The 11,940-nt window shown below is 45.6% G+C and overlaps 1 protein-coding gene across 10 annotated transcripts in view; it reads right to left on the bottom strand.

The window, feature by feature from the left end:
* The window catches only part of VPS13D (vacuolar protein sorting 13 homolog D), a 273,955-nt gene that overhangs the window by 4,675 nt on the left and 257,340 nt on the right, over window positions 1-11,940 (bottom strand). For 9 of the 10 annotated variants that reach the window (XM_064281295.1, XM_064281297.1, XM_064281296.1 and 6 more), the window contains 2 exons: window positions 10,735-10,866; window positions 465-705 (listed from right to left, as the gene is read on the bottom strand). In XM_064281295.1, the coding sequence (XP_064137365.1) occupies window positions 465-705; window positions 10,735-10,866 (373 nt within the window). The remainder of the gene's footprint in view (window positions 1-464; window positions 706-10,734; window positions 10,867-11,940) is intronic. The other variant, XM_064281302.1, reaches the window with a different exon arrangement.

The raw sequence follows: 11,940 nt of genomic DNA, 5'->3' as shown, positions 1-11,940 counted from the left end.
AAACTTGTTTCTTTGCACAGAAAAAAGTTAACAGTCTCCATTGTTACACAAGAAACAACAGAGAAGCCAGTGTGCACACAAGCTAACACCTTCTTGGATTCAATGAATTGAAATATTACCTTTTAGGAATAAAAAAAAGAAACAAAAACTATGCATCATGGTATTGGTCCTCACGATGAACTAGAGTGGGCATTATTACCCATATTGTACCAGTGGGTAACTGAGGCACACATGCAGAGTAATGACCCAGGGTCATCCGTGGTAGGCCTGGGAGGGTGCCTTCTAAATCAGGATTAAGAAGCAGTATCCCTGGGGATTAATAGCTGCCCAGCCTACACCTTCAAAATGAAGGACTGCTGAAAAGAGCTAAGCAGGCAGCGGAGTTCAGACAGCCCTCTACCCCTCGACCCACTGCAATGCGCCCACTCAGGAGGGGCAAGCAGATAAGTCAGGTGTGTACTCACCATGGGTTTCTGGTGAGAAGGTCCTGGGATGGACACTCCGCTACTTGTGTTCACAGCTTTTTTGGTCACCTGCACATACACCTTCCCGTGGTCTTTGGAGACGAGGCAGTGGTAGAGGTCGTCGTATTTGACTTCTAGGAAAATGGCCTCTCGATCGACATAGTCTCCACTCTTCAGGAAGTACACAGCTTTGGAGGAGATGAGCACACAGTAGCTATCGATGTTCTCCACAGCTATGAAGCTGCAACGGGAGGGAGGACAAAGAGGAATGACACACAGCTTCTCCTCTCCGAAGTCGGTCACGTTGCTCCTTGTCGCTGAGCCATGGAAAGGGGGTGCAGGCCCAGGGTGAGTGCTGGGCTCCCTCCAAACACCTGAGCTTGAGTCCAAGCTCCCTCGCTTACTACCTTTTGGGCAGGTGGCTTAGTTCTCTGAGCCTCAGTTTCCTCATTTGTAAATTAAGAATAAAATGGTTATTGACCTGGCAGCATTGTTGAGAGGCCCATGGGTAAGGCACACAGCACACTGACACAGGGTGTGCTCCTTAAATGTTAGTGAACCATCAACAACAGAAACAACTGACATCTGGAAATGTATTTTGTGGGGTGTTTCTAGTGAGTTTTTAGATAGTCTAAGGCTTAGGGGAAACTGTAACAATGCTTTGTCTGACAAAATAAAGGAAGAAAATAGAATGCTTTTAAATGCTAAACTGAAGTGGCAGCTGAGAAAGTTTCCTGCTGACCTGGGAGAGAGCAGAACTAAACAGGTTTACCAAATTGTACGGCGGGAACAGGTGGCACACCAGGAGAACACTTGCTCTCCTGTGTCTGCACCCTTCCTAACATGGTCTCTGCCCAATGCCTCGGGTGACAGGGAACTCATGAGACCACCATTCCACTTTGGGAAGATGCTAACAGCAGAAAACGTCTTTGTAGATGAAGCTGTAATCCTGGCTTTCATAACTTTCAGTCGTTACTTCTAGGAGCTTTAGGGCCACTCGGAAAAAAGAAAATCAAATTCCTCTTCCATGGAGCTTACAGATTTAAAGTGGAAATTTATGCGCTTCAAACCTCTCGGCTGGGCTACTGAATGAAGAGCAGTGAACTTGGAATCCGTTGTGACAGGTCTCCCAAGCCTGGCTGCCTCCACTGTGTCTTGTGACAGCCCTCCACAATGGGGCTGCGACGTCAGACGGCAGGGTGAGCAGACGGATGAATACTGAGAATCCGGAGAGCTGACAACAGGCTGGCTGTCGAGCTCCAGCCCCCTGGGATTTGATGTCCTGAGGGGAATTTCCAAACTATTTGCTTGGAGCCAAGGCTCCACCTGGAACTGCTCTGGGACCAGGGTCCCAAGATAGCTTTGTTCCTGGGTTGGCAGTTGCAAAACACTCCAATGTGATGGCTGAAGTGTGCGTGGCATGAGAGGGCCGCCTGCTGTGGACGGCTGCTCTCCTATCAGTCCCAGCAGGCGCTGGGGCTTGGGCACCTCTGGACTTGGAAAGCACTCCACGGGGAGCCACGGCCTCCTTCTTGCCGAGTCTAAGTCCTGCCCATCCAGGAGGCTTTTCCTAAATACTCTACCCCCTTCTCTACTCTTGAATACTTACTTGCATTTACCTTCAAAAGCCAGCCAAACACTTACTTGGTCTTTTTATGTTTCCCGGACAAGTATCTCAGCTCTCCAACTAAGCTGTAAGCCCCCTAAGAGTGGGGTCCATATCTTAACACCCCTTGTACTTCCCAAGGACCCACCACGGAGTTGGCCACCCTATAAGTCCTCAGGAAGTCTCTGCCTTGTTCCAGCTGCCATTTTAATTACTGCCTCCCATAACAAAAATTGGGGCTTATTGTTCTGCTCTAACCGGTTGGCAATGCCAAGAATGTAGACTTGTAAAGTCTCAAAGCCAAAATTAGAAATACCAGCAGCTTTCAGGGCTCAGGCCACTTAGCACAGACTTTCTCACTTCCCAGCTCTGACAGCACCAAGGGCAGCGTTATCACCTCATCAACACAGTGGAATCTAAAATAGCCGGCCCAGGGGAAGGAAAGAGGGGAACAGGGAGAGCTGGAGAGAGACAGGAGGAGGAGAAAGCAACAGAACACAGTCGCAGTGGGAAGCATTCTGGGCTAGCTGGAACTTGCACACAGCTCAGGTCCACTCCCCCCGCCCCCCAAAACTAGCATAAAAACCAGAAAACGACCTACAGCATCTGAGTACAGAGGTGCCAGGGGCATGGCAGCTGAGACTGCAATGGCCTTCAAAGGTGTCCCCCAAAGGTGGCCAGTGCCATCGGGGTAAGAGCAGGGCTGTGCATAAAACCTCCCAGTGGGATTCCACTGTCTTCCCTCCAGCCCAGCACCAAGACAGACATTTCTATCCCAGTCACCCTTGCCACCTCCCCACGCCTTCGGCACCCATTACGGCTGACATTTATGCACAGACTCTAGAGAGGGCAAGGCGTTTCCGTGGGGCAGCTGCTCTTACCCCGATATGGGCCCTAGTGGCTGACATTATTAGTGCACTTTCCATATTAGAACACTTTTATAGGGTCTAAAATAGCCTCCTTTCCAGGACACCGCAGATGGCACAAGCCCTCAATCAGGCCAGAGCTGTCTGGAGGCAGGGTGGTTTTGGGCTGAGACACTGGACCCCCGGAAAGAGAGGGCACACCGAAGCCGGGAAACCCTGACAGTCTGCGACTCTGGCCAAGCCTCTTGCCTGCTTTGTGGTTCAGTTTATCTTTCGTGGAGTTATTAGGAAGGTCAAAAGAACTCATGGCCATACAAAAATGTAAGGGGGAAAGAGCAGCTTGTTGATCTGCCCAGATCTCTACTCTGTATGTCCAGGGTCCAGTTACAACCTGAAAGTCCTGCTGATGATAACATTTTTTGGATATTTACATGAAATATTCTTAAGACTTTTCAAATCACAAGTAAAAGATCAGTGCCGAGGGTATAACTGAGAGGAAGTGAGGCAGTCATTTCTGCATGGCCTTGGCAGGAGACGTGGGGACAGTGAAGCCACAGCGAGAGTGCCAGGTCCCCCAAGGAGGCTGGGGGAGCTCCATCTGTTTACTGTCCTCCTGACACTTCCCCAGCCCTTCCATAACCAAAGACCAAAGCTGTGGGTGTCATAGTTACGACTTTTTAACAAAATCTGGAAACCACATCAAAGGATAATAAAAACTGAGCTCCAAACTGGTACCTTCCTCTAATGGAAACCAACCCCAAACTCATCACTCTGTGAGAGAGACCGGAACTCAGGTGACAAGAAGAGCGAGGCGAAAGCAGAGCACTTCAGCTCACCTCCTCTGCTATCTGCTCCATCTGTTTCTTTTTTTCTTCAAAGCCATGGGTGTTCACTGCCTTTACTGGAGAGGCCCCTGGTTACATCAGCAGGGCGACAGCACCTACTGCTGCTTAGGCTGCTTTACCAGTGGAGTCTGGACTCTGGGCATCCGCTCTTCACCCCCAAAAACTGAGCTTCACCCAAGACTTACTTTTGGCCCATGGGTAAGTGACTATTAGAAAACCTCATGGATGACACAGAGGAGAAAGCAAACATTGTCTCAGGTTGATCCAGAGTACATCCTTCTACTCTCTGATCTGTTATTAACTCAGAGCAAAGGAAAATGAGAACAAGTGGCCAGAAACACAAAGCGCCCAGGTTAGCTTCCTCCTTGTATAAAGAGAGTCAGGGAAGACCCCGGTGTTCTTTGACACATTTTGTTGTTGTTAGGTGCCGTCAGTCAGTTCCGACTCATAGCGACACCACATACCACAGAATGAACTGCCACCAGGTCCTGCGCCATCCTCATACTTGGTGCTACGCTTGAGCCCACTGTTGCAGCCACTGTGTCAACCCATCTCGCTGAGGGCCTTCCTCTTTTTTCCTTTTGACACATTTTAGGTTGCTATAATTGGTTCTAAATAACCAGTCTTTTTTTTAAATTGTGATAAATATACAGGCAACAAAACATCTGCCATTTCCACAATCTTCTCACACACAGTTCAGTGGCACTATGTTCATCATGTTCAACCATCGCCATTTCCAAGTTTCTTCCGTCAGCCCCAACAGAAGCTGAGTCTCCCGGGCGTTGGCTTCCTTTCGTCCTTCCTCCTGCCCACCCCCGGTAACAATTAATAAATTTTGTTCTCTATACATTTGCCTATTCACCGGTGTTTTTATGCAATTTTTTTAAACTTCATTTGTTCTCTTTTTTTTTTCCCATAAGGACAGAAAGGGGACCCTCTGACCTTGTAATCACTGTCAGAAAACTTCTGAGAGAAAGGAAGGCTGTGGCTCATGGCTTACACTATTCTCCAAGATGACGGGTGTGAATAGTGGACGAATCTGGCAAGATTAAATGCCACAGAAGTAGAACCCTCTATCACAATATCCATAGACCACAAACACCATGGGGGGTATTCTCAATAGCACCCATGGTAACATCAACAATACCTTGGGTTCTTTCAATCTGGGGCAGGTACTATTACTGCTCTCTCTGAGTCACATGGAAGACTTGCCATCTAAGCCAGCCAGGCCTTGATGCCAGATGGCTTTGCTCAGAGTATCCCTGTCCTTCTCTGTAGAAGGAGGGTCATGATGCCTAGTCTGCAAGGCCACTGTGATAAGAGCTCATAGAGGCACCCAGCACAGAGAAGATACTCAGTCAATGGTGGCTATTGTTACTTTCTTCTACTGTTAAGCAAAGATGCCATGTTATCCCGAGTCTGTGGAGTGGATGCCCTTGCAAGTCTACCAATCCCCTCATCAGCACATTGGAGAGAGGGTGTCTCTAATTGGTCTCTCACAGGACACACACAAAAGAAGTCTTGCATTGATTTCTCCTCTGGGAAAGAGGAAACCATCAAGCAATTGTCTCAACTACCTTTTCTTTTCCTCCTACTCTTTAATTTTTTTGCTTTATTAACTCTATTTTTATATCTATAGTCTACTCACTTTGGAGTGGTTTCAAAATCAGAAGCATTTCAAGTCGCCTTCCACCATAAGTGCTCCTGCGCACTCATCCACCCCGGGCATCACTTCCACCCATCTGTGAGTCCCACATCCACGTCTGTGCCTGGCCACTCCAGGCACCAGCCCCTGCAGGCCACCTCCACACACGTCCCACAAGCGCCTCCCACTCAGCACGTCCACGGCCGAGCTCTCATTTCTTCTCCACTTCTCTCCTCCTCTAGCATCACCCAGCTCAGTCAGCATGTCCCCACCCCACACAGTAGGCAGCCAGTCTCCTCCTCACTCACACCCCTCACCTCTGTCCCCTTCCGGTCATCTTCACTCCTCTGTCGTGTTCAGGCCTCATCCCCTTGCACCTAGATCAACCCAAGTGCCTCTAGCTGGCTTCCTGCCTCCATTCTTGCAACTCTGATCCATTTCTCTGTTGCCTTCAAGGTAACATTTTAAACATGTAGTTTTGTGTACACTCCTTCAAAATCTCGTCACTGCCAACGGGAGAGGTGAGCTCCTTACCGTGGCCTTTAAGGAAAGGCCTTCAGCATCTGCCCTTGTAAAGTGCTTTCCAGTTTTACAAACCCAGCTCCTCCCCTCCGCTGCTGCTTCACTGGGCGAACCAGAATTCTCCTGACAGGTCATTAACACTTTTCCCTTCATGCCTTTGCCAACACTTCTCAATGCTACGTGCCTTAACCCCTCCTCTCCTGGGCACACTCCTTCTCATCCTATAGGACCAGGTCTAGGGTCCACAGCCTTCTCTGGGAAGCCTTCCCTGGCTTTCTAGACAGCAAGCAATCACTTCCCCTCCGTGGCCCCATAACACACTATTCATACTTCTATTACGATAGTGATGCTGTTATAAAAAACCAAAATCTGTTGCTACCGAGTTAATTCCAACTCATAGTGACCCTACAGGACAGAGCAGAACTGCCCCATAGGTTTTCCAAGGCTGCAAATCTTTACGGAACCAGACTGCCGTATCTTCTCCCTCAGAGCGGATAGTGGATTCAAACCACCAACCTTTTGGTCACAGGAGAGTGCTTAACCACTGAGCCGCCAGGGCTCCTTTACAGGCAGTTCATAATAGTCTTTCCCCTGCTAGCCTGGGAACTCACTGAGGACAGAGCAAATTTCTTCTTCGTCCTGGCACATAGTAGGAGACAGCAAATGTGTCAGGTAGTCTCAGAAACTGACAGGAAAATTGCATCACAAGGCCCAACAGAATTGGCAGTGCACACACAGCTTCGGATGGTGGATGTTATTTCACCCAATAGTAAAGTGAAAGAATTCTCTCAGAACTCTCAATTTAACCTATCGACAACTTAGCAGTCATTAACTTTTATTTGAATAGTTGGGTAATCCACCAAATGCAAGTTCTAATTCAGGGGCGTATTCAAGAATGTCAGATTTCCTAAGCGTCACTGGTTATTGATAGACTGTCTTCTGGGCTAGAAAATGGAAGCTAATGAATTCTACAACACTCCTTAAAAGGGCCAGTTCTTCTGTTTGAGATTATATATATTACTATAAGGCTTACGGAAACCCTGGTGGGGTAGTAGTTAAGAGCTACGGCTGCTAACCAAAAGGTCAGCAGTTCAAATCTACCAGGCACTCCTTGGAAACCCTATGGGGCAGTCCTACTCTGTCCTACAGGGTGGCTATAAACTGGAATCGACTCGATGGCAAAGAGTTTGGTTTTTAAAAGGCTTACAGTTATAATTATATGCTATTAGAACCAATACTTGTGCTCCAAAAATAAATTCTGATTGTGGAAATGGCTCACACAAGAAGAGAGATAAAATAAATTAAACTAATAATTCAGGTTAAAACAGCAGTATATATGGAAAGAACTCCAAGATTATATTACACAGTGACAGAAGGTCTAAGCTCCCTATTGTAAATGTGGAAGGGGCTATACTGTCTTGGTGCACTAGTCTCTCCCTCTGTATATGCAATTTCTCAGGAGGGCAGGCAAGATTCAAAGTCCTGTAAACAGCATCTTTACAAAGAGGGCAAGAAGGGAGAACTTCTCTGTTGATTTTCTTCCTGTACTTTTTGAGTGTGCTAACCATGTGCATGAATTCATTTCATTAAAAAGAGAAAGGTGGTATCTGGCTGGTGGGTTTTACTTATAGGTTATTTTTGTTCTCTTTTTTGTACTTTTCTGCATTAAAAAAAACTAAAAAACAACTTTCACCAATGTTATTTTCTAAAGCTACGTTTTAAAAAATGCAACCTAATTGTCAAATCAACTCCAGAAAACAGCACATTAGAGCAGTTTCTTAGGTCATGTGGGTTGCTCCTGAGCATTTATTTTGAAAAGGTAAGAGCTACTGTAGCGCTTACAATTCTAGTATGTAACTGGGTCTCTGATGAAGTATTAGAAATAAAATAGGTACATTTTTTTTTAAATAAAAATGAGAAACTACACATAAATTAGACATCAGTTACAAAGCAAAATTAATTGAACCATGTAGGACAAATTTTACTTTAACATCATCTTAGCCCAGGATTCTATCTCAAAACCAAAATGGAGGAAAATTGCAATCAATAGTAATTCTGCAACATACCAGAGAAAACATTTGATTAATTTGAAACGGAAGCCTTTTCAGCTTGTCGGACCTTATATCATATGTCAGCAACTATCTTTTTTTAATACGAATTAATTAAAGAAATGCAAAAATTAAGTGAAACTCAATCTGGGAGAACAAAGTTGAAGTAACCATGCCACCGGGGACTTTATGGGGTTTTAACTGCATCAGGAAGTAATTACACAATATTTTCCAGAAGTGAAACAGTGAGCCTAACTGGAAAAAAATATGGAAACATTTAGTTAGAACAGTAGAGCAAGGTATTAAAGACCCTTTTAAGGGGTTAACTCTGAAGGAAAATATGCAAATAATTAGGTCTTTAAACATGCTTTTAATTACACTTCTAGGATAAAAGTCAGAGGTATAATTTGGTACTCGTGTGCTTTTCCTGAAAACCCCTTTCTTGCAAAGTGATGATTCGGATGCTCATGTCACCACGGAGACCTGGCCTGAGAAGTGAAGATACTTCTGAGACACATTGGCCAGGTTTGCTGATGACTTCCTCCTGGTACCACTGAAAAAGACGGTGGCCACATGCCGCCGTCAACATTCACTGGAAAGATCTAACCCACAAACTTGGGTGGAGACACATGGTTTTCATCTTTAGAGTCAAAATTCATTCACGCCAATGTCTTCTCCTAGTTCACAAGAATTTCAAGAGTTTAACGAAATCTGGTTTACTGATGGCATTTTTAGTCCAGCTCTGTTTCAGTGTGGACATCTCACTGTGAGCCATCCTATGTTGGCTGCATTAACATGATCTCTCCCTTGTGTTTTTTGAAACATGTCACTCTACTAAAAATGAATTTTGCAAGAATGAGGCAACTTGAATGGGGGTGGATGAAGGTGAAATTAAAAGCGCAAGACAATAGTTTATAATCTCATTTAACCACTGACCAAAAAAACCTCTGAAAAGGCTGAAAAGTGGACACATATTAACGCAAACGCTAAACTGCAACCATCCATCTATCATTCATTCGACAAATATTTATCGAGTGCTACTGTGTGTGAGGCACTACTCTGGAAGCTGAAGGTGAATGGAGCAGACAGAAATCCCGGCCCTCATGAGGCCACCATTCTAGTAGGTTCTGCACTGTGCCCTGCTAGGCCTGAGGAGTGGCTCTCTGGGCCTCTGATCCAAAGGCCAAAAAAGTCCCATCAGCAAAGTGGTATAAAGGGCAGCAGTGGCACTAAATCCCCGCCCGAAAAAGGCAGGAATACAAAGTCTTCTCTGGAGTGAAACTGTACAGGATATCAGAGTGATGACAGGGGCTGAGTCGAGACTAGAACAGTTGTTATTTGCCATCCAATCAATTTTGACTCCTGGAGGCCCCATATGTGCAGACTAGAACTGCTCCAGAGGGTTTTCAAAGCTGTGGCCTTCTGGAAGCAGACTGCCAGTCCTGCCTTGTGAGGTGGCTCAGGGTCGGTCTGAACCGCTAGTAGTCGAGCACTCAATTGTTAGTGCCACAGTAGGGTCCATTAATGACATAGTACACGGCCATTATCAAGAGACCTTCCAATAACAATGAAGGGAATTTGGTTACACAAAACAGATATAGGAAGATGCCATGTTATCCAGCAAGCAACCAATGAATTCTGGATTTGATTTTTGATGTCTCCATTCAAGTACTGCTAAGAAAATACGAGCTGAGGTCAGCCTAACACGGTTGCTAACAATGACACTGAGGGCTATCCTGGCAGTTAGTCTCTACTCCAGACATGCTTCCACTGACCACAACATTCACAGGCCCCAGAACCCTCCCTAGCTTGCTTTGCCTTAAAGGAGATAAATAAACATTAAAAGAAATTAAACCAGCACTTTGCTACTCACCAGGCATAACAAATTGCTTTCTCTGGTCTTGAAGTTCTAACACCTATTCAGGCTACGGAGCGCTGTACGCTAGAAGGGCCTCTGTAGAATATCTTAAGATAGTTTAATTCTACCATATCAACTAGAAATAATTTCACTAATGGAAAATACCTCAAAATCCCAGGAATATAAGTCTCCACATTCAAAGAGTAAGAAAACAATCTTAAGAAAATCACAGTGCCCAAATTTTCAACTACTAGTTGTTTGCTATGTTTATCTGTTTCGTTTTGCTAGCAAACAATAAACCCATTGGTCATCGAGTCAATTCTGACTCACAGTGACCCTACAGGACAGAGCAGAACTGCCCCATAGGGTTTCCAAGGCTGTAAATCTTTAGGGAAGCAGACTGCCACATTTTCCTCCCACGGAATGGCTGGTGCGTTTGAACAGCCAACCTTCTGGTTCGCAGTAGAGTGCTTAACTACTGCATCACCAGGGCTCCTCAGCAAATCGTAGGACACCAAAATTTAAGAAAATTTTACTGGGGAAAAAAAAAAACTCCTTAAAATTGAGAACACTTTAGCCATTATCTTTTCTCTCGGAACTAACTAGAAAAAGACTGCCAGTTTTTAGAGAAAACAATCAATCAAAAACACTCGCCAAGTTTCTGATACGGAACACAGTTTGAGAACCACTGCTTTGAGTAAATGCTAGTTATACCTAAACCTATTGAACACCAGAGACAAGGAATCCTTTGACTGGTTCCAAGGTGTCAGAGGCATGATGATACTTGGGTCAGTGGAAACTTTTCAGACTCAAAAAGACAGAAGAAGAGACAACTAACTCAGTGTACCAGCAAGGCTGGTTTCCCATGGCTCCAACTTACAATTCATCTTGTATGTTGTCTGTCAATTTGAAGAGCTGCTCCTGCCCTTCTGCCTGGCTCTCAGAATAGCGAGGAAGCAGCCCCTGGGGCCCCATGCAGCAACGCGGCTTCCGTACCCTCTGTGCTTGAGTCCTGGGGCGGTAAATGGACAAAAGGCAAAGAAGTGAAGAGTTACAGTTCAAATGATTTCTCTTCCTCGTCTCAAAGCACCACATCACATCACACAAAACATACTCTAAATTTAGTGACCAGGATTAAACTACAGTATTACCACCTGTGAATGCTCTTTAAGATAGCGGTTAAAGACTTCAGTTTTGAATTAGAAGCCTGCCTCTGCCAATTTTCTAGCTGTGTGATCATGGACAAGTCAGTTAACTTCTTTCCCCCTCAGTTCCAATTTTCTTTATAAAATGGAGATGATGCCATCTACTCCACAAAACTGCTGTGAAGGTCAAGTAAAAGCCCGCCCACCAAACCTGGGCTTAATAGAATGTGGGTCCCCACCCATGGTGACTCCTGTTACTGTCCTTACAACTAGACTGTCACTTGCTCACACCCTATTTTTCTAGAAATCTCTTCAGGAGAGCCATCTCCGGATTTGCAATGGGTCAGGAAGAAGAGTGAGGTATGTGGGCATTCAGTGGGAACACACCAAACTAATAGGCTTCTTCTCACATGAGCTGGTGGCCAGGGTACCGGGCGAGGGGTGCCGCAATCACATGATGGGGAAGAAAGGCTCATGGACTAGTCCCAGGCCACCGTCTGGGACTGGGCAGCGTTGCTAACGCATGCCACTCAGCTGTCTGTTGCCCAAAGGAATCTGCTTTGCCCTGGTTTTCGGAGTAGCCTCATGTTGTCTTTTTCCATAAACTGTATGCAGGGTAATTGATAAGTACTTTTTGGTGTTTTCCTAGAAACAGGAGTCCATATTTGTCTTGGAAAGGCTGTGCATATTTCAGATGACTGATAAGAGTGTGCTGATCTGTCCTCAGCCTTGTACTTGCTGTACTTTTTATTATTTGTTCCTGGAGCCCACTGAAGCAAAACACCCCTTTCTAGTCATATCTAAGTAGGAGAGGAACAGGCCCACACACTGAATCAGCACTTTAGAACCATGTACTAACAGCAGTATAGAGACTTACTTGCAAGGGCAAAGCGGGCCCTGGTGGGCAAGTCAGGGTAGTTACATGGACAAAGGCAGGCAGA

This window comes from Loxodonta africana, chromosome 3, assembly GCF_030014295.1.
Source record: "Loxodonta africana isolate mLoxAfr1 chromosome 3, mLoxAfr1.hap2, whole genome shotgun sequence".
NCBI lineage: Eukaryota > Metazoa > Chordata > Mammalia > Proboscidea > Elephantidae > Loxodonta > Loxodonta africana.
This window is presented reverse-complemented; position numbering and strand designations above follow the sequence as displayed.